The sequence below is a fragment of the Empidonax traillii genome, unplaced genomic scaffold (assembly GCF_003031625.1).
Source record: "Empidonax traillii isolate 1590-97213 ecotype Southwest subspecies unplaced genomic scaffold, ASM303162v1 scaffold53:size2875158, whole genome shotgun sequence".
Classification (NCBI taxonomy): Eukaryota; Metazoa; Chordata; class Aves; order Passeriformes; family Tyrannidae; genus Empidonax; species Empidonax traillii.
Genome location: NW_020955246.1, coordinates 391,885 through 415,695, shown reverse-complemented (window position 1 = coordinate 415,695; position 23,811 = coordinate 391,885). Strand labels below are relative to the sequence as shown.

The following is a 23,811-nucleotide window of genomic DNA, read 5'->3' as shown; positions in this document are numbered from 1 at the left end:
AGATTTATCCTGGAAAGTATAGATTGGATTTCTACAGGAAAAAGAAGGAAGAGAGAATGAGTTCACTACTTCAAGCATCAGTGATCTTTTGGATTAGGTAATGTAATTTAATTGAACACTGAACTAACTTTGGATTTGGAAGCTGTATTAACATGGCTGTTTGCCTCATCTAATGAGCCACTAAACCAGAGACCACAAGTTTATGCTGGCTCTGACACTGAGGTGCTGTATAGTGCAAGAGAGTACATTACTGTGTAATATCAATTCTACACTGGTCAGGCACATTTGATACTTATGTGGGACAAGTTATATAAGCCAAAAGGAGGAAAGTGCTGTCCGTAAGTACTGTCCCTGCATTCACAGAAACCTTCTGTTATCAACATTCAGGTTGCAACTTCAGTGGGATTCAGATGGGTAGCTCCTCACCTCAGTTGAATCAGCAGGCTTGACTTTCTTTAAAACTGTAGCAGCAAGTATTGCAATTTTAGTTGTGCTAATAAGAAGTATTCTTCTGCATTTGATGTCACCATCAGTGTTAAAAAGAAAACAATTATGAAAACCAAAACTACACAGTATTTTTTATGAATTAAATGTATTCTTCATGGTGTTTGATGGCTCAGTTGAAGTGATTCTTACTTACTTGGTTTCACTGAAATTATTACTGTCATGGCTTAATCTCAAACCCCACATTTCCAGGTTTTATCTGTTATTGATACAACAATAAATAGAGCAATGGCTGCATAGCTTAAGATGTTGGAGTAGGGCATCCTGACCCTGCTTGCAATTGCTTGCCAGACCATTGTAGGGGAGACTGCACAACTGATTATTAGTTTGTTTAGCTGTTTCTGGTGTATATGCATACTATGAAAGTCAAAATCAGTCCAAATAAACAGTTTTTACTGGATACTTAGTTGGCTTTAAGGCCAAATCATTAAGTATAAACTAAAGAGAAATACTTAGGTTTATGATGTGAAAAATACCCTTTTGCAAATCAATGAAGTCTTGATCATCAGAAGTTCTGGCAGACAGAATGTGAAAACAAGTAGTTCCCAGTTTTCAGTAAGGAGGAAAGATAAAATTTATTATTCTGACCATACCCCATTCCAACCAAACACCATAATGAATCAATGTTTAATATTGCACAACTCCAAAACTGCCACAACTTTATATACTCATGTATCTTTGAATTCGTTGTATTGCTGTATTATCTAATTTCAAATTTCATGGTAAATTTGTCATTCTTGTTGGGGTTTTTTGCTAATGTGTACTTTTTTTCCTGTTCTTGTGGATTGTCTTTTGTGTTCTCTGTTGACACCTAACATTATTTTAAGTTTATTCAGTTAGGTGCAGGGTTTTTCATTACAGCATTTTTCCTAGTGTGATGTATTAAATTTGTGAGGATTTTTACAGTTCTGTTTAGAACTAATTAAGTAATGTTCTGCATGTTCTTCAGTTTTGTTGAAAACCAGAGAATATGCCAAGTTGGAGGGGACCCACAAGGGACACTTAGCCCTGCACGGGACCATTCCCAGGAGTCACACCATGTAACTGAGAGTATCATCCAAATGCTTCTTTGAACTCTGTCAGACTTGGTGCTGTGACCACTTCCCTGGGGAGCCTGTTCCAGTACCCAACCACCCTCTGGGTGAAGAACTTTTATCTGATGTCTAATCTAAACCTCCCCTAACACAACTTCTGGCCGTTCCCTTGGGTTTTATCACTAGTGTCCAGAGAGAAGAGGTTAGTGCCTGACCCTCCTCTTCCCCTCACAAGGAAGTTGTAGACTGCAATGAAGTCTCCCCTCGGTATCCTCTTCTCCAGGCTGAACAGACCAAGTGACCTCAGCCCCTCCTCATACGGCTTCCCCCCAAGGCCCTTCACCAGGTTTGTTGCCCTCCTTTGGACACTCTCCAATATTAAGCTATTTCTTACATTGTGGTGCCCACAACTGCACACGATATTCAAGGTGAGGCCGCACCAGTGCAGAGCAGAGCAGGACAATCCCCTCCCTTGACCAGCTGGTGATGCTTTGCCTGATGCCCCCCAGGATACGGTTGCCCCTTGATTCTTACCCAGAGACTCTTAACTGTGCCATTGCCAGCTGGGAGCTCCACACATTCTAACCCTTCCGTTTCATACAGTGCCACCCCTCCACCTCTTCTGGCCCGCCTATCCCTCCTGAAGAGCCTGTAACCATCCAATAGGGTCTCGTCAACCCACCAGGTTTCACTTATGTCAGTTATGTCAAATCTCTGGGACTTGGCCAAAATCTTGAGCTCCTCTTGTGTGTTCTTCATTCTGTGTGCATTGGTGTAGGAACATTTCAGGTGTGGTACATTGTAACCAACATCTCATAAAGTAGATTGAGGGATCCCCTGAGTGCTGTTTTTCTCAAGATTTGGCACACCATCCCATTGCTCATCACTGCTTAGCTAGTTCAGAGCTCTGTCAACAAGCCCCCACTAGCTCCTGCTCTAGAACTCCTTTTCCCCTTATCCCAATTAGGTGCATCCTGTCAGGTGTCAGTAGACCATGTGTTGAGCAGATCATCCCATAGTCAAAAACCCCCAAATTTTTCCAATTACACCAACCTCAGAGCCAAGGATCTTTGATACTGATTCACAACATTTATGACATGTTGAGTAATTTTGGATTTGTAGGGAGTATCTTTTACCATGTGTTCACAAAGTTCAACCTATCTGGTACTACGTATCAGGAAATAGAACTTAACTTTTTTTTGTGTTGTATTTAATTGTACTAAAAATTTACCTTAAGGAACAAGCAGTGAGACCAGAATTGACTTGTAATATGCCTGTTACAATTTGTATTTTAGATATATAACAAATAAGCATGAAGTAATAGTTTTGTTTTTAGAAAAAAATCTATGGTTGAGATATTATAAGAGGCATATTAATGTTAATTGGAAAAAAAAAAAACCAGCAAACAAATCTACAACCCACAAGTTCAAAAATATATATCACCTACATTTTCAGTCTTCTTATTCGCAGTAGTTTATGTGTACAGTAGAAATTATAATAATTATTAACATAGAGGTGAGATATTTTGCTGCTGTAGAAGCAGAAAAATGATGACCAGTGAGTGGAAAAAACTTTTTACAAGCATTTCTCTGACTACATAGAGGTTGGTTGAATTGATGGGCACAATGATAATCTGCCACACATACTTTTAGCAGAAGTGATTTTACTGGATCAGGACATTGGCATTACAGAAAGTTTTTGAATTGTCGCTTTTTTCTAAATTATATGTCTTTGATTAATTATTGAGGAGTGGTTGCTAGATAATTTCTAAATTATTAAATTGCTTTCATGTCTCATTGTTTCCTCTGTAACAGGAGTCTTAGCTTTTTACACTAAAGAATTTTCTAGCAACTTAGGAAATCTCAGAGGATGCTTTCACTCTCCTTAGAACTCATTAACAAAATGGTAAATGGACATTATGGTTATATTTGTCCATACCTCTAGCTCTGCTAATAGGCAATAGGAAAATGTTTGTTTCTATACTTGCCTCAGAAGTTGATGAGAATATCTTGATGTAAAGAGCATTTCTGTAGTTACAAGAATTTACTAAGTATTTCAATTTCTGTCTGAGAAGAAAGTATTCACTTAAAAAAAGAATAACTTGAATTCATATATTTATCTTTGATTACTGAAGTTAAGTGTTTTCTTCCCAAGATAGGAAGAGACTGTTCTTTGGGTAATGTTTGGACTAGTCATTTATATACCTTGTTTTCTGTACTTAAGATAAATTTTGTGTGGTCTACAAGATGTTTTACTTGCAATTAGTTAAGTGTAATTTGTAAAATTGCAGTTTTCTGACTCATCTGAATTAGAAGGCAGATTTAGCAATCATAAAATTTATATTAGAGTCCAAGCTGTCATATTGTTATGAATGTAGCATACAATTTGCAAAACAAAATAATTGGTCTTCAAAAAATGTTAATATGCTAAAGGACTAAAAGGCACAGTTCTGATGTCATTGATGACATTTTAAAAATATTGCTGACTTTGTTAAATGAACGTTAAGAATCTGTTCTATGAGCAGCTGGATATCCTCTGTTCTTGTTGAATTTGCGGGAACTGAAAATCCTTTAGCACCTTATATAATTGGTGTCGAGAATGATGCTGAAGCCAGTGACACTGAAAACGAGGATTTCTCAAAACAAAGATAGGAAACAGTATCACATCTTTTGAGGATTCAATGTTATTTTGCCAATAATTATTCTAGACACAAATGTTTACAAGCAGAGCTACCAATTTTGAAAGTGACTTGGAAACAGTCACTCCTAGTATTCACTGTGGAAAGATTACATTTAGAAAGATCTTTCCTGGTTTTCTCTCTTTCATTTTTTAAATAGTTCTCTTAAGTTTTTTTTGCAACAAGAGTAAGAATAAAAGGTTTTGACTAACTCTTTTGTAGGTTGTCCATTCTTGTTGCATCAAATTAATTATTCTTGATGTATTTGTCCTATAGAAACCTTGTTGCCATTGTTGACAGATGGAGTTGTCTTTTATGTCAGGAGTATAATTTTTTAATGAGCACTTGATTAAAGGTTTTCTTTTGCTCCTTTTCTTTGAAAGAAAGTGGGAAAGGAAAAATGAAAAATAACTCTCATAACAAGACATTGAAAAAAATGTTAATATATGTTCCAAAAGAGATTTAGATTTTACATGACCAAGCAACTAAATATTCACATAGAGTGTTACCAAGGTATTGTTTTATCAGAGCATTTTCATTTTTTTCCACATTAAAGGCTAAACAGTTTTTGGACCTTCAGTGTAAGTAACTAAAGTCATAAACATTCTTTAAAGTTTTAAAATAATAAAAAAAAATTTGAAAGAGAGCTGTAATATAAGAAACTGTGCATTCAGCTTCACTAATAAAAATCTTTGAGTGTATCAAATAGATATACTTGCTACACAAATATTTTGATAACCATTTTAAAAATGGAACCCACAATGTATGCTGTAAATAACCCTGTCTCATGTTTGCCTAAAAAGAAGCAAACTACAGATTTGGAATTATTTTCTAGCCTCCAGACAGAGTTTTCTAATCCTCTTTGACATATTGTGGAGAACTTCCTTGCTTCTTCAACTGCAAAAGCATCATGGGTGGGCTTCTCTTCCTTTAAGGAAAGGCATAAAGGGGTTAAATAAATATTCCCAATACAAACATTGGTGTTTGCAATGGAATTGAAGACTGCAGTTCGGCTTCTGATGAGCTACTTAAAGCAGAATGTTAGTACTTGTTTAATGTTAGAAAACCTGGATGGGACTTGGCTTGAAGCAACTACTGCTCTGACACTTAACAAGGTGGTATAATCTGGTGCTGGGAAGATGGATTTCTCCTGCAGACAAAGAGAGGGCTTCCCCATGCTCAGGTGTGGTAGAGGTGCTGGATACTGGGGTATCTAAAGCTTCAAGAATATTCATAAATATATGTTGATTTGGGAAGTATATGCAGTACAATTTATAAAGGAAACATGTTTTTACCTCTTTATATCTTGCTTTAGCTTTTTGCATTTGACTTAGAAAATACTCATTGGTTCTATTTGTTAGATTTTTTTGAAGGAACGAGTATTTATCAAAATATACTTCTTTGTGAAGTGCTATTTCTTGTGTTGATTTCATGGTACAAGTTTCTTGTAGAGATGAATTAGCTATGCTAGAGGGTTAAGCAAATATGAGAATCTAAACATGGCCACCGAGGAAGGTGATCTAGGAATTAATTTGTTTATCTGAATGTTACAGTGGTAGTTCTACTTAAACTGTAACACATTGGTAACTTTTAGATCGCTGTAATAAGCATAGAAAGAAATCAAGAACCCACTGTATGATATTTGGGATTTTTTTAGCCTTGTGATGGGTAGTCCTTTAGAAAGTACATGTTGTGGTTTAACCCCAGCCAACAAACAGTGTGTAGTGTGCTGGTTTTGACATTTTTAGCACTATATGTTTAATAGACTGCTTTAATGTAATACTTACATTTTAATTTCCATTTTGTGCTAGCTCTCTGAGAAATATGGAGTCCATGTTTGTGGAGAAGGTGGAGAATATGAAACATTCACTCTGGACTGCCCTCTGTTTAAGAAGAAAATAGTTGTGTAAGGAACAGTTTCTTCTCTTTCCTTATATTAAAGCAACAGGTACATATCAAAAGTTTATATTGAGACAACTAGAGGTGGTAAGAGGTAAAACATGGCATTGGCAGTGGTAAAACACATTCTCTAAATTCACACTCACTTTGTTTTAACACTGGCAAAGTCCTCGGAAAACCTAAATCAGTACTTGACAAGATGAGGCCTTCAAAGAGGTTCATAAACTCTTAGACATTTGCTCTTTCGTTTACTTGCTGATTATGGCCTGCGGTAAAACTGATACCTACACACTGACACTTTTGTCCTTTCATGAAGTGCAAATTGCCTGTAATATTTATCTTTCATTACAGCTAAATTTGATAAACTGCCACATCAGTAGCCTGTGGGTCCCATTAACTATATGTGTGTGTGTGTGTGTGTGAGTTTAGCGGCTTAGAATGTTAGTGATAAACATTTTTCTTCAATTACTAAAGGATATTTTAAATACAAACTTTTCATTAATCCATCTCAATTATACTGAGTAATTTATTCCTTTGACATAAATTGCTAAAATCTGTGTAGTGAGATATGGAAAATATTTGTGTCTTGATGCCAGTTTCTTATTAGCCTGTTAAATAGCTAAACCTCCTTGCTTCAAGTGAGGTACTTTGCTGTTTCTTTTCTTAACAAGTACATAGACTAGTAGTCACATATTGGTGATTGATTCTCAGTTGTCTTAGGGAAGGTCAAGATTATGGAGCATATAGACTTTCATGGTGAAGGTCTGTTTGTTTCACTTTAGTGTAAGACCGGGATCTGTCTGCGTAAGCAATAGAGAACCAATAACAGTTAGCTCTGTTTCATTGCATGGCATTTGGGAGGAGATCAATAGAAAAATTGGTAAAAGTGATGGCAGCTAGTTTGGCAGATGTCACTGAAATACTGATTGACTGTGTCCTTCATTTGAGATCAACGAAAGGGCAGTTTAAATAGGAATGTATTATAATATATTCTAGATGTATTTCAGGCTATCAGTGGTTTAAAGACGGTTCAAGTAACTAGGAAAAGCTAAAACAGAGATGGTCTGACTGAGTTGTTTTTATTTCCCTTGGTGATACTCCAGATAATAATAAAAATTAACAATAAATACACAGAAAATATATAAAAATAAAATATATAAAAATAAAATATATATAAATATATAAATCAATGAGTATTTAATAATAAATATAAGGCACAGTGGACTGATAAACAGTTCCTCAACTATTTCTAAATATACATTTCCATAATGGAAACTGAATAGCTGCACTGGCATTGTGTGTCTCTGGCTTGAGTAGTCCTGCTTAGGTCTTACATTATTCATGTAATAAAAACATGTCCTTTGAGGGGCCATGCATATGAAATCTATTACTTTATGGACTTTTTAAGAAAAATATTTTGTAGTTCCTTTGTCATTAAATAAGTTACAAGTTTAGTTATTTTCTGCTGTTCGTTCTTACTTTTCATATACACTGAATCTAAATAGACTTTATTATCCTGCTAACTCTGCTAGTATAGTTTCCAAATGGTTAGATATCCATGGTTTGGGTATACATCTGCTCTGCTGTACTGGTGAACTGGAACATGCAAAATGCAAGTATGACCGCTTCTTTTACTTTGGAGTTTTTTACATTTACTAGGTATTCTTTAAATTCAGCAGGCAGATACAGCTAATAACTGGGTTTTTTTTGTTCTGATATCAGTTTTTCTGTTAATTTAAAGTAGTAAATGCATCACTGAAAAGTGCTGGATTTCTCCCATATTGAACTTGAATAACAAGCAGAAAAATTTTACTGAGAATGTGCTCAGACACAGAGGATACCCTGGTATGAGATACTACTGGAGTCTTGGTGTCTTTTTTTTTACTATTTTAATGATATATTACTGTTGCTAAAGATTCCTGAAGTTATTTTCTACTGATTTCTCGTAGAAGACATCATGGTCATTTGAAAAAAATGATTTTAATCTTAAGAAACTATCTAAAAAGTATCTTATGTTCCTATATTAAATATAAACAATATTTTAATCATAAAAAATCTTGATAATTACTCTGAAGAATGACGATGAGGTATATTTATCAAAATACTTTAAAAGTTTGCTTAAAGGGAAGTGCACCTTCTTATGTTAAAGGTATTTATGATTATTGTGCAATATTTTGTTATTTTACATCCCCAAAATACATTTTCTAGAACAACTGTTTCTATTAATTATACTCTTTTATTGAGGCACTGGGATCTGGCTAAGACTTCAACTGGTTTGAGTTTACCCGGGTTTTATGTGGCATTACTAGAAATCTGTCTGTATCATCTCATTGAACACTATGAAGGTACCAAGGGCACTGTGGTTTTAAAAAAGTTATGTGTTCTTAGTCCTTATTTGCAATAATTTTGGGATTTTCTTGTACTGTGCCTGAGTTTCTTTTATGTTTTCTTTGCATTTCTCACCTTCTGATGTTTGTTTCCTAGAGTTACCTTTTTCTTAAGTAGTAAAATCATGCAGATGGATATAACAGGTACTACCTCTTGTGAATCAAAGTATGACAGATTGTGTCTGTAAAAATGAAAACTAAAATTAACTAATTTGAATCAGCACACTGGAAGTTTTTTGTTGTTACCAACACATTTGGCATTAAAAAGTTGTGTCTAGTAGTCATCACTATCAGATGCAAGATGATTGAATCAGTCAGTTTCTCAGTGTGAAATATTCTGTATTGTTAATACTTCAAAAAACTAATCCCTGGAACATAAAACAATGGACTTTTACAAAACCTGTTGACAAAATTAAAAGATTACTCTACATATTAGTCTCTAGGATTTAAAACATAATGTAATTTATGCTTCCATAGACTAAAGCTTGATTCTCTCAAAACTGGTCTGAAAGTCGGGGAAAATAAGGGAAGACTGATGAGCAGAATTGTAAACACACTCAAGTGGCCTGCAGTTGCAGTGTCAAAAAATACGTATATCATACTAATCGTTGTTTGGCCTTGTGTGTTGGATGAGTAGAACATCTGTGTTTAGATAACATAGGCCTGGGATAGACTTAGGGGTACCCTATCAAGCAAAATATCCTGCTTGAGATTCCTGCCCTGCTGTGGGAAAGATCAAAGCAGAATATTATGCCTGTGCAAATCCCTGAAGTAGAGGCAAACCCAGCAGGTTTGGTGATCCTCTATCATGGACTGAGACACTGCAGTGCCTGTGTCCCTTCTTTTGTGCCTCTGCCTGAATGCTGCTTTGGGGACCCCAGCTGGAGAGGTAATGAAAGCAAACTTATGCTTTGCATTTCACCTGTGGTTTTGTGGTTGTTCGTGCATCCTGCCAGTGCCAGTTGATACAGGAAGTATAGTTTATTCCTTTTGAAAATTGAAAATTCTTGAAGATAATGTGTATGTTCGAGAATATGATTTCATATATCAAACTACTTTTTATTAATTTACATGGAAACACAGATAAGAAATGCATAGATTTTCAATTAGTTACCTTGGAACTTGTGTTATACGGAGACTAAGTATTGTCTACATATGAAATTATATATATAAAATATTTGTATTTCAGAGATTCATCCAAGGTGGTCATGCATTCAGCTGATGCATTTGCACCTGTGGCCTACCTTCATTTTTTAAAATCACACCTGGAGAATAAGGCAAGTAGTTTGAAAATGTTTGTCCTTTGAAGATATATGCATGCTTTCTATTTTTCTGTTGCTTTGTCACAATATGAAATGAACCTACATATTCTCATGTACTTGTAATTTCAAATAACAATGTACATAATTTCAAATAACAGTATACATATTTTGTTGAATTTCAGAACTTACCATAAGGAAAGAATGAACACAAATACTTCCTTCTGTCCAAAGAGTATATTTGACACAAGGAAGTATAGTATTTAGGTAGTATATTTGTGTGGCATTTTCCATCTTGAAGCCTCAAGGTGCTCAGCCAGCATGGTTCAGTCAAGCACATGTATAACCTGTGTAGTACAGTTAGCTACACTGTAGAACACAGCTGTATTAGGCAACCGTATGAACAGTGTTGATTTACTGTGAAGTGGCATCTCTTCTTGATGTTCCTGATGGAAGGTGGATGATTTAAAAACTCACTAACCTTCAAGTGCTTGAGTTTTGAACATACTGGGTTTTTATTTTTTCCATATGAAAGATACATCTAATGAATAACTTCAGATCATGTAGAGGAGCTCATCTTGGTCAAAAATTTTAAAGGAATCATTAGTTCACTGGGATTAATTCTCTTAGTTCAGGATTCTATAGAAACATCAGAACAGGAATGGGAATTCTGGTGGTTTAAATATTACAGACTTTCATATGAGCAGAACTAAGGTCAAACCAGAATAAATTTTCTTAGTATTTATCATTGCTTTTCTGTTTTTCCTTTTATTATTTTATGGGGAAAAGGTTTTTTTTTTTCTTCCTGAATCCTTATAATTTTTAATATTTTGTTGAAGAGAGTGCATCATGATCTGTCTTCTACTGTTGCAGTCATCTTTTTATAGCTCTTCCTACATTTTTCTGTACTTTGATGATCAAAGTGCAGAGATTGTTATAGAGTGTTATTATACTGATATTTCACATTTCATGTCTCTTAAGCAACTACATTTCCTGAATGTCTTTCAATAGATCATACCTTCCCCTCTTCCCCCTCCCTTTTTTGTTTTTAATTTTATTTTTCCAAACAGGTAAAATACCTCTATGTTTTTCTTCTATGATGGCCTCATTTTTGCCTTGGAAAGTAAATTGTATTTCATCCTGTCAATTTCTAGTTTGGTATTTCTTTCAAAAATAAAACATTAAATATTTGTGTGGGTGACTGAAAAGTCAGTCTAACTATGTGAAGCAAAACCAAATAATCTGAATAAAGGAAATTTTGGGAATGGGGCAGGGTGGGGAAGAGTGATAATATATTAATATTTCTTTGGGGGCACTGACTTTATTGCTCATGGCAAACTTGATGCTAAAATGCACCTTACATCACTACAATGTGACAGGCTAAGGAAAATGAAAACCACAAAGCTTTACATAAATCAGGAAAAAATCATATTAAAATGCACAACATTTTATATAAGAATCAAGATATTACTTACATCTGTTCAGTAACTCTTTTCCCCCTCTTATGTAGATGTTTTAGATTTGGTTAAAGCCTCACACTTTCAGGCATTGTTGTCATAAATCATATTTGCAATCCATTTTAGACAAAGCTGTCACACTTTCTGAGAGGTAAGGTTTGCAGAGGGTTGCCCCAGACTTTGGTATATAAACTAATGTATTGTATAATTAAAAGGAAAATAGTCTAATTTCTGCAGTGGTTGTCTCATAAGGAAAAACATTAGAATCTTTTGGCCATAGATTATTTTATGTCATGGCAAAATAAGCTAAAGTTCTGAGAAGTTGTGAGTATGGAGAAGTAGTAAGTCTTTCAGAGTATAACTGTTAGCATCATTTAACTGCATAATGATAAATGCATACCTTCAAGATTGATATGGCTGTAATAATGAACTTCTTCTCACTATTTGGTGCTAACCAGCCCTACAGAAAATTTTAACTATCAGTAATTCAGCACGTGAAATCCAATCCTACAATAACAAAGTACTGCAGGGGGAAACTGCTTTAGAAGGAGAACTAATTTTAGTTTCAGGCTTTCAAGGGATTGCTGAAAATTGAGAAAAAAAAAAAGTTTATGAACAATATGTAAAAGTAGCCACTTGTGTAAGCACTTTGAAGAAAACATTAATAGACTCCACAGTGAAGTATAATTCTGATAAGTATTATGACATCAGTTCTGTTATCGTTTGAGCTGTGAGATATTCATATTTTTAACTGTATTGTATATTAATTTTTATCGTTGTTATGTGCCACAGGTGTTAATTTTACATTCTTTGAATTTACTTTTAAAATCATTGTGCAATTATAGCTAGTGTAATCTTAGTCTCTGCTGTCTTTCCTCCTCCATAATGCATTTTCTTTAGCTAAATCTCTTCATGTTTAACTACAAAGCCTGCCTAGAAGTTTGTTTTAAATTGTTTCTGGCAGCAAAATAAGCCCTTGTGCCTAGGGGAATATAACATTTTACTCACTGCTCTGGTTTTATACATTACTGTGCAACTTCAAGATGTGTTTTTGCATAATAATTGAAACTTTTTTTAACACACCCTCTTTTCTTTCTTAAACAGTGATACAGAAAAGACTAAAGAGATAAATAAAGATTTTATTATTAAAATATTATTAAAAATTTGGTAAATACTTTTTATAGGCATTTTATATATTAAGAGTAAATAATAATGGTAATAAAACACTTGTGCAAAATTTGGGAATGCCTCGTTTACTTCAGGGTAAAAAAACAAGGTCACTGGTCTAATAGAGATACCTAGTTTTATCAGTATTTTACTTTGCCAATAAGACAGTCACTTCATACATTTACCGCGTAGAATGCTTTTTGTTCAAGGGAGACAATTTCCAAAGCATATTTCAGAATCTTTAAATCAAGTGTATTGGCTTTTCTACTCAATAAAAAATTAATTTTGAATATTTTCAATTAGGAAAAATACAACTATGAAACTATTTTTTTTTTGCTTTGGCAGCACAGTGAACTTCCATAAATTTTTATTTTGTGCATATGTACTGTTATTCTATTGTGTTGACTTTTAAATGAACAGAAACAGAAATCAGAGCTGTTGGAGCCTCTGCTGATGGGAACATACTTCTGATGACAGCAGTGAACATATTAGCTATTGTTCATGCTTTCAGATTTGCTCTTTCATCCATTTGATAGTGAATACTTTGTTCCCATGTTCCAGTGAGTAGGAGCACTCATACATCCAACAGTACAAGCTGTGAAACTGCAACCCTTCAAGTTATGGATAGTCCAGAATTAGAGGGAGTCATGTAGTTTTCTTTCTACATTTGGCAGAAGAAAAGACCCTGTTTGCCTCTAAGAGGTACAGGAATCATACCTGCTGCTGCTTTTTCTTGTATAATACTATTGCATTATATTACCTCTCATCAATTCATATTGTGTTTTCATCTTTGTAAAAGATCTTGACTTGTGTGGGTGGGACACTTTTCAGAAGTGCAAGCAGTTTGCTCCTGTTAAACATCAGGAAATCTATTTCACAGGTCAATTTGGAGATAATTTTAAAAACACTTGTAAAGTTTTTTAACTTGTAAATTTAGAGAAGATTTTCAGGAGATATTTGCATATTGTGTGTACTAAAGGCGCACAATCCTGCAGGTTATATTTGATTTAACATTGTTGCCTATTTCTGTCCAGTCCCTTCTGACCTGAATTATTTTAGTTAATCTACATGCAGGACTTTAGCTGTAGAATCAGACTTTGTCAGTGATGTCAGGGAAAACAGGAAAGAATTACAAGTTGCAAAACATGTTTTGCTGGTGGTATTGTGGGTAGCATTTTTTGAATAGTTTGTCATCACTGAATGATACTTCTCCTACCTAACCTTTAGTTTCCCTTGTGCATCACAAGAATAAAGCTAACCCTTGTAGTTTTGTTTTCAAAACTTGGTTACAAATACTGCAAAATTTTTTTTGTATGCTGATTTATTTCAAACACTAACATAGTAAATAAAAGATTTTCTTTCCTACTCCATTTGATTGCAGGTTTAGTTCAGTTCTCTGAGAAAAGATAATTTTTAGTTTCCTTTTCATAATGAAGATACTTTATTTGAAAGTCTTTTGGAGTAAAAGACTTTCCTATGAGTCTACGTATTGTACTCGAAATACTGCAAGATGTATGTGGTCTCTCATTATATTTATTTCAAGGAGTTCTGTTATCAAGGTACATCAAAAGGAATAAAAAGATTATCATAATCTTATGCCTTCTGAGATCTCTGCTCCACTGTATCCTCATTGCTGCTCAGTGGGAGAGTTATCAGTTTTAGAACTGTGTTGTGATAGGTTTTTATACCAGTTTCTGTAGCGGAGAATGTAAGCTTTTCAAGAAGGCAATCTGTTGTTTTCATAAAAGACCACTGCATGGAATTTCAGCTATATCAGTCAAAGTCCTAGCTCCAAGGCTTTTTCAACAGGAGAATTTGAATCTTGTAACACTCGTGCATTTGCTTAACTTCATTCTGAGCGCACTTGCATCAATGACATGAGTTATGTGAATATAGTTAAGCGTATGCATACATGCAGGCTCTGATCCAAAATTAGGTTGGTATCACAATGTACAGTGGGTGTGGGAGAAACTGTGTAACAAATGAGAAAATATATTGCTTCTGTGAACTAACATGAAAATGTTATGTGATAAAATAGGTTCTGTAAGATTTAATTAAAATGTCATTATTGCAAGCTCGATGTTTTCTTTTTAAAGTGATGAGAATATTATTCAGGGAAAGTTAGTCTGTTTGTGACAGTCTATAAGTTTTAGTTTCTTAGATTACTTTCTCTGTTGAGAGGAGTGGAAGACCAACATTTGTATGAGATTTGAATATAGCTACTAAACAGAGTCTGGCAGCTCTACTTAGGCTGTTATTGAGCCTCCTGTTCTTCGAGTGCCAAGTTCCACACTTAATACTTTTCTGTAGCCTGCACCTGTGCTGCTGCAGGTAGTGGTTGATTACCCATGGTTTTTGAGCATTGTGGGACTCAGCCTTTAATGAGTCATTGTGATGTATCATAGGCATTGACATCAACAGTTGTCTATAATTATTGTCTATAATTATTTTTGCAATTATATAATGGAGATTGTAAAATTTCTGATATTTCGTAGTAGTTTCCAAAAATTTTGCAACTGACCAGCTTTTTATTATTTGTGCAAACACAGATATATATACTTTTATTTATCTCTGTGAAGTGATATTGATATAAATTTAATTATTTATAAAATATTGACCTATTAGGAAAAAGGGTTGTGACTGTGGATGATATGAAAATTTCATGTGGCATCAATTTGAGATATTTGTAATATTAGCAAATTAGAAAGCTACAGGGGAGTTCTCTGTGTTATACTAAACCACTTGTGGTACAGTCTGTGAGGTTCACTACATTCCCATAAATTTTTTTTATGAAAGATATTTTCAAGAAATCATGTTTAGAAACACAGAAGAATGAACAATTTTAACAAATAACATAAAAGTGGAATAGGTGCTTTTTTCATTTTCACTTGCAGAGCATATGAATTTGGTACTGCAGGTTAGGAAATGAAGAGAAGTTACAGGTCTTTAATAGCAGCTACAGAAGATATCTGTTGCTCTAAATCTCTTAAAAGGTGATTATGTAAAACTTTATAAAAGTGAGAAACAAACTGGCAAGCTGGAACTTTTCCCTTTCTAGTTAACAATATTTTTTTCTTAGTGATGGATTTTTGTTGCATATTGACATTAAAATTCAGGTGATGTAGAAACAAAACGCAAATCAGCATTGTGATAGCATCATTCACATCACCATGTCTGTGCATGCTTACTCAAGGAGTGGGACCAAGAAGTGCAAACTCTATATATGTTACATTAGTACTCCCCTGAATGCCCGTGTTGCAATGCAGATTGATTTCTTCTTGGTGGATGTTATGAATTACCCAGTGAAAGCAACTAATTTAATAAAACAACAATTTGCAAGAAGGAAGGGGTAGCACTTTTAACACCTGATGCCGCTACATAGTGTATATACTTCCTTAAAGTGACTACTCACAAGAAAAAAATTGGAAACTTTAAAAAATATTGAATTTTCTTGGTTCTTGTAGCACAGTCCAGCTTTGGATCTATTTTAATAAACCTATTTGTGATACTGCTTTGTTAGTTTGTAAGTCATACCTGAAGGCTTAGGGACTATCAGGCAGCCCTCTAGGTAACGCCAAAATACTGATGGCAGTAGCCAAAGGTGTAATTCAATGAGTGGGAAATGGTAAGGATGCTTCTGGATGCTTGTATATTGTAATGTTGGAATGCATGTAATGTTTGTGCTGAATTGCAGTTTTCATCTTTGTGCTGTTAGATTACATATGCTTGACTTCTTTTAACCTCTCATGTGCAATTGATTCACGTAAAGTGGATTATTGCCTTGACTTTCATGTCTTTCTTGGAGGAATGAATAAAATGAAGTCCAATCAAAGGACATTAACCTCTCTTAGAGAATAGCTTTAGTGTTTACAGTGCTTCTAAAACTACCCATGAGCCCTCTTAACGGAAGAAGAGTTGAGTTTTCTCTCACAGGTACTTTAGCCTTTTTGTACTTTAGCCTTTCCTTAAAATTTCCAAATACTGCTTTAAAGTAGCAAAATCCTTTTTCGCTCCAGTGAAGTCAAATATTGGTGTAAATGAGTTATCATTGCAGACCTGTGATGCATGCTATAGTTTACTGCCATTTTTTTTGTAGTTAATATCAAGAGAAAATTTTGAAGGTGCAATGAGATATGTTTTCGTTTCCAAAGGAAAGAAAAAAATACAATAAAATTAAATACAATTAAGTTAAACACAGTAAAAATTACTTCACTATATAATGTTAATATACTTTTTTAATGACATTTTACATGGAACACTAATTTTTCAGCTAAAAGAATATTCAGTAGTTTCTAATCTATATTTAAGGATTACCACAGGCTTCCTATTTTGTCAACTTTTTATCTTGTTTTATTTAGCTTTATTAAAATTTTTGTGAATTTAGTGTTAAATAGTCTGCAGTAAAATGCATAGTTTAGACACTATGTGAATATTGAGATATTTGTGAAGAAATTTAATTGATAGAATCTGGAGTTACAACATGCAGTGGTAATTGGTTAAGGTTTATAGATGAATTCTGACATAATTCATATTGCTTTTAGATGAAGACAAGTAGTATTAGCCAAGCTAGTAATGCCAAAGTTAATATGCTCTCCACATTAGGCTGCCTAGGAAAATCAGATGAAAGAGTGTAGGGGTTCTGGTTGCTCTAAAATAAAATAAAACAAAAACAACAAAAAACCACAAACAAACAGAAAAAAAAAAAAACAAACAAAAAACCCCCCAAAAAAACCAAAACAAAACAACAACAACAAAAAAAAACCAGAACAAAATACCAACAAAACAAACAAACCCAAAAATGTATTCTGTAATTATATAACTTGTGGAAAATATAATGAACACAGAAATTTTGAAGACTGGTAAGTAAGCAACTCTGCCTGCGTATTTTGCTTTTAAAGGTGTGTTAGGTAGTCTTCTCTTCCTAGTCCTAAGAAAACATTTGGGAAGGATAATTCTCCTTCATTGTCAAGAAATTACTTTGATGTATAGATCTTGGGAAATGCTCTTTTCTGTATCTCAAGTCATACCAAAGCGTTTGATGGAAAGGATAGTCTTTCTGAGATAATAGACATTTTTTTTACATGGACTGCCTTCATTGATGGTTCCAAAGTTTTAAAACTTTCTTGCTAGTCTTATGCTCAGCTTCAAGTGTTTGATGGTGGTATTAACTAAACTTAATTAAAATTATTACTTTTGTGTCTTAGTTCCTTTGTTCACTTAGTTTATACTATTTTTTTAAAAACGTAGTTGTCCTGTGTATACTTGTGGAATAGCATTTCTTTGTTATATTATTCTTTCTGTCTCTATTCTTGAGTCTCATCATTTTTCATATCTACTGTCCTTACTTACTACCAAGTCTGCACTTTTCTTCCATATGACATGTCAACAGGAGTACATTCTGTTCTGCCAGTTTCTGCAGTCTAATGAGAAATCACATGCTATTCTTCCGTAAATTGTTCTAAGATATATGCCTGTTGAGCTATGGTATTTTTTGTAATTTAAACCCTTAATTTGATAAAATATGTTCATTTCATACTGTTTGACATGCTGTTTACTTACTTATTTTGTAATGTTTGTCTCAAGCAGGAGGAATCTTCGGGTACTTTTGTGGTCAGTAGCTGTTCTTGTGAGATAAGCTGCACTGATGACGATATTTTCCCTTCATCAGAAGAGGATGAACCGCAGAAAACCATTCCAGTCATCTGGAAGTCTTTGAAACCTAATTTTTTGGATTTCAGTGAGTTTTGCACAGCTTTAAGAAAAAAAATCAGAAAAAAAGATTGAATATTTCATGTTGTAAATGTATACGAACATTCTTGAAAAGAATGTTCTTGACCTGTAATAACTCGTCAGAAGAAAGAGAATCTAGTAGAATATGTTTTTCTGATATGGATGATCTGTATTAATGAAGCATTTCGAATTAGGTTACTGGAGCATAACATATTTTTTCCTTCCTTCTCTCCCTCTCTCTCTCCTCCTGAGAGTACCACAACATCACTGTTATATCACATACAAAGATGGGTAAACTTCCTGAAAACTAAGTTTCACAGCTAACACTGTTTAATACTGAATGGTATTTAGGTGCTTGGTATTTCTTGGATATTGATAAGTGCCTGGTGCGCCTTAGAAACGTCTAAACATGTTATGCATTTGCAGAGATTATCAGAACCAGGTAAGCACCTAACTTCATTAGAATTTGGAATACAAGTTCGATAATCTGTTTCTATGTTGCTTGGATACTTTTGAAAGTTTCAGTTTTTCAGTGTCACCTCTTATGCCAAGTCTGTAAACAAACAGCTGAGACATTATGAAAGGTCAGCAATGCAGAGGAGAGAAAGTGGTGAAATTCTCAGCTAAATGCTACTTAAATACATGTTTTCTGAAGGCAGTGTTGGAGAAGGATTTGTCAAGTAGCATTGGAAGCTTTGCAACCAGCACACTTCTAAATTTTTATATCTGTTTGTAAATATTTTTGAACGTGTTTTTACAGTTTGTGATTTTCTTTTCCATAGAAGTTCTTCTTAATTAAACAATTTAAAATATATCCTAGTAATATATTATATATATATATATAATAATCCTAATAATATATCCTATTAAACTGAAATCTTTCACTATTATAATCATAGTTCTATTTTTCATTTCCCATAGCTAAGATGTTTGAAAGTTCAGGAAAATCCCTGAGTGGTTACCAGTGGTTTTCGGGTATCACTGCCTACTTCCTTCCATCAAAAGACACAAATGCTCAAGATGCAGCACGGGAAGCATTTTCTTCTCTCAAAGGTACTTTATTTAGTTAATATGTTATCTGCTGTCATTTAATAGTGTTTTTAATATGGTATTAAGGAAGAATCTGTATTGTCATGTGGTTTTATAACTTTAAATGTTGTAGTTATTGGTTTGCCATCTCATTTTGCATTTGATTAGAATCTTTGATATCAAGACTGCCAGCTTTAGTGTTTAACACATCATAATTTTACTGGCTTTGAAGACCTTGGAAAGCCGGAATAGTGTTCATATAACAGTAACAACACTATTTCCACAGTATTTGCCCACTTTATAGCTTTCTTGAAATATATACTGTGTGTGAGTATGTATGTGTGCTATGGATGCTGTCTACTTGCTAAAACAATTTTGTAGCTACCATAATTTTAAATTAGGTTTTCTAGAAAGTTGTTGTACATTTTGGCATCTAGGATTAGGTCAGTAGCAGTAAATCTCATTTATATTCCTGACGTAAAGGAGATATTGCTATCTTGGGAATCATGAAATCCATGTTCCTTACTATCCCACTCTTAGAAGATACTGACATTTAAAATAAAATGTTCATGGTTTTGGTTTGTATTTTTTCATTCTAAAGTTTATTTATACATGTGTCATTCATAAAAATGAAAATAATTGTTAGTATCTAAATGGTTAAGCTCATATTCTTGTTTATAAATCTGTGTAAGATATCATCCTATCATATTTTTTTTGCATGTGCAGCTGAGCATTCAGGATTCAATATAGCATGAAAAAGAAACCTTAGAATTTTTTTCAGAAGCAAATTTATACTTGGTAAAAGGTCATTAAGCTAGTTTTTGATTGTTTGGAAATCAGCAAGGTGGATATTTACTAAAAATGACAATAGTTTTTGTCTGCATGTAATCTATAAAGTGAAGCAAAAGGGTTGTGCAGTGTTTTATTTTATTCTCATTATATTTGAATGGAAATCTGCAAATACATACAGTATGTATTTTTGCCTTAGCACCTGCCAAAAGAGATTGTGTCTTTGACTAGTGCAGTAGCCTATTGCTTTCAGCAGATTACTTGCATTACCTGTATTATTGTAAGGGGAAAAAAAAGTAATTTTCTGATCCTTTGTAGAAAATATCAATTCTCACATTTATTTATTCTCTTTTTGGAAGTGGGTGTGGAAGACTGAATGAATTATGGTTCTGTCATGGCAGAAGAAACAATTTGTTTCTGAGAACTTAACCTGCCAGTGGGTTTTTCTGAACTCATAATCTATACAGCAGTTCGGTCTTCAATTCTGTAAGAATGGAATAAGCACAGTCCTTTTAACCTCTTTACTGGGTTAACTGATTTAATCACCTCTAAAGTGGATGAGTGCTGACAAAAGGATTTGGAAATGGAAATTTATTACTAGATGCTGTGAAATGTTGTTTGGTAAAACGAATGGAATTCTATGAAGCCAAAAATGGGAGGGAATGTCGTATATTACTATTTATACATTTATTTTCTTAAACTCTTTTGTTAAACCTTTTCTTTAGATATGATAGGAAGATGACAAAGATTGCTGTGCTTTATATAATACAAAGCAGCTCTGGTGAAGTTTTACTATGGCAAAGTTCCATAGGCTTGAAGGAAACTATATGGATTTCTATTACACATGAAAATTTAATCAAAAATGCTACTTGCTGTAGACAGTTTGAATACTGTATTTTGTGGCTCTCAGCCTTAGGATACTGAATAACCGCTTAATAAAAAAAAAAAGAAAAAGAAAAAGAAGCTGTACTTCAGCCAATGTAACCTCTTGGGTTAGTTCTGTTTAGGCAGTTTTGCTTAAGTAAGGGTGAGTTTCACCTGATCATATTTTATAAATTATAAGGAACCATGAGTGTCTTGAAATTCAAGAGAAAGACTGTATAGTTTCCCTGTATATTCTGGAGATACACTAAGTAAGATTCGTCTCCCTGAGAAACCGAATTTTATGTGAGGAACCCAAGTAAGATTGGTAACCACTTCACCATTTATGTCTTTAGACTAGAGAGAATTCTTTGGGAGTCAATTTTATTCTAATTGCAATCCAGGGAGAAGTTCTTTTCTGCAATTCATCTAATTCATGCAGTGGGAAAGGCATTGTACTTTTACTTAGCTAATTTTTTTAGATAAAGGCTGAAATTATGAATTTATCCAAATCACTGCCTTCAGCTTGCTCTGTGTCCACAAATTAGAGTCAGTTTGTTGGCTCTTACATTTTAAATTTAGAGTGAGGGTGTTTGTGTGTGAGGAGCTATGTGTCAGTTTGTTGGGGGGCTTTTCTCCCTCCTGTATTTCATATAATGCTGCAGAACTTCTAATTGCAGTCCAAGACTCTTTCTTCTTGACTAAAATTCTGGCTGTAAATTGGCAATTTGTCCTTTTTTCCTCCTTAACTGATGACATAACAGCTGGTATTGATGCAGCGATTGCTGTCAGACAGCATTCTGTAATTTGTATTTCTGGACAGAATTGCCATTAAGTGCTGATTTATCAACTGATATTTTTGGAGATGTATTTTGATTTCATAGGAGCTCTGTATCAGTTGTTATATAAACTCTTATATCACTTGTGCACACTTTTGACTTGTGACTATTCTGTCAATGAGACTTACCCACTTCAGATTGCCAAGTATGGCAGGATCGCAGTAAAGCTGAGACATTTAGATAAAAATAAAGTATTAATGTGACCAAACTAATCTTTATGAAAGTGTGCAAATTCCTAAACTGTCTTTAAAAACACTGAGAAGTCTTACACAAAAACCGTTTCTCATTAAGACAACAACAATCAGGGACTGGCTTTATACTCTTGTAGTTCTCAAATGGAAAACTAATATATATATATACATGTACACACTGTAACATTAAAGGGCAAGATCCCAAAAATTACACTGAGGACAGCTTTACATGACTTATTTAAATTAGGTGACATAGTATGCTCTTATTATATATGTTCTATATTCAAAGAAGCTTTTGTCTTCATTTAGTTTCTATTGCTCATGAGTTACAAAAGATCCACACTGCAGAGCGGATCACATATCTTGTTACATGACTGACTATATAAGAGTAATACATTCTCCCTGAGTGCTAGGACTGGAATCTTCTATGCATACACATTCAGATGATCTTGACTTCTCAGTATCTTTTCTTTAGCTGTCTGCCTGAGCTTTCCTCTGCTCTCATCTTTCCTTCATTTCTCCTGTGGCCACTTCTGTTTCCTATTGTCTGTCTTGCCATTCATAACTCTTTTTTTATGTGAAGATTATTATTGCAGTGAGAGTCTTTAAAAACAGCTTAGACAAGCATCCCTCTGGAATAGCATATAAATATTTGATCTTTTCTTTGAAGAAGGTGATGCACTGAAGGACCTCTTATTGTCGCTTTCAGTTCAGTACTTTTGTGATTCAAAGTCCTTTGTAAATTCGTAGCTGTCACAGAATAAAGCCCCCCGCCCCCCACATGGAGATAATAAAACTTACAGATACAGTTAATTTACACTGTAACATATCTACATGCGTGAATGCATGATGTGTTTTCATGGGGCAAGAATTTACCACTGCTTAGACTAGATAAAATTTATTTTATATTCTGTTTTTCTGTATTTGGAAAACTAACATGAAATAATTTAATGAAAACAATAGCTGTATATTGGGAAAAGTATGGTGTGAAGTATTCAGTCATATTTAGACAACAGTTAGATTATTACTAGTTGCTTTTGCTGAACAAACCCAAGATTTGTGTCTTTCTACAAACAGTTAAAATATTATATCTCTAACAGCTATATTATTTTTATCCTGCAGCTAATATGACTTCAGAGGGATTGAAACTGAAGGATATTATTTTGGTTCATCTGTATATGAAGAGCATGAAAGATTTCAGTGTTATAAACTCAATTTATGAGACAGAATTTGATTTGTGTCCACCAGCAAGGTAGGATTAGACTACTACTACAGTATATTTATGGTACACTGTGATACACTGAATTATTGTTGCTATGTTTGAGAAGCATTTTACCAAATGTTTGTGCCTCAAAGACTTAGAATTAGAGTTTTGTTCCCTTTTGGAGTAATCACATCACAGCTTCTCAAGTCAAAAACGCTAAGGATAGAAATTCTTGCCTTAATATATATCATAAGGCTTACAAATACCCTCCGTTTGGACTTACAGAAGGATAATACATTGTTTGCAAGTCTTAGTTCTCTGTGGATTGAGTGAACTGACAACTGTTTTATATCACTGGGATTTTATTTGCTTTTCATTTTCATCTGATGACCGGCTAGCAGTGCTTCTCAGAATGCATCCCAGGATATCATCAGGCCTCTTTGCCACAAGGGCACATTGTTTGCTTGTGTTCAATTTGGTGTCCATCAGGAACCTTCAGTCACTCTCTGTAAAGCTGCTTTTGGGCCAATAGGCCCCCAAAATACACTGGAACTTGGATTTCTTTCTCCCCAGTTGTAGGACTTGCAGCTTCTTGCTGAACTGGGAGAAGTTCCTGTGTGCCTGTTTCTTCAGCCTGTCAAGATCCATGTGGATAGCAACTTGCCAAGGGTACACTGTGTCACATCATCCAGGTTATATGAATGAAGATGTTGAGCAGGACTGGACCCAGTATAGGCTCCTGGGTGTTCGCCTGTGAAACTTAGTGCCACTGATCCCACCCTCT

At 34.2% G+C, this 23,811-nt stretch overlaps 1 protein-coding gene across 4 annotated transcripts in view; it reads left to right on the top strand.

Annotated features, from left to right (window-relative positions):
- The window catches only part of DPH6 (diphthamine biosynthesis 6), a 200,179-nt gene that overhangs the window by 54,319 nt on the left and 122,049 nt on the right, over positions 1 to 23,811 (top strand). For 3 of the 4 annotated variants that reach the window (XM_027879274.1, XM_027879272.1, XM_027879275.1), the window contains 5 exons: positions 6,027 to 6,121; positions 9,691 to 9,778; positions 17,968 to 18,121; positions 19,036 to 19,167; positions 22,946 to 23,075. In XM_027879274.1, the coding sequence (XP_027735075.1) occupies positions 6,027 to 6,121; positions 9,691 to 9,778; positions 17,968 to 18,121; positions 19,036 to 19,167; positions 22,946 to 23,075 (599 nt within the window). The remainder of the gene's footprint in view (positions 1 to 6,026; positions 6,122 to 9,690; positions 9,779 to 17,967; positions 18,122 to 19,035; positions 19,168 to 22,945; positions 23,076 to 23,811) is intronic. The other variant, XM_027879273.1, reaches the window with a different exon arrangement.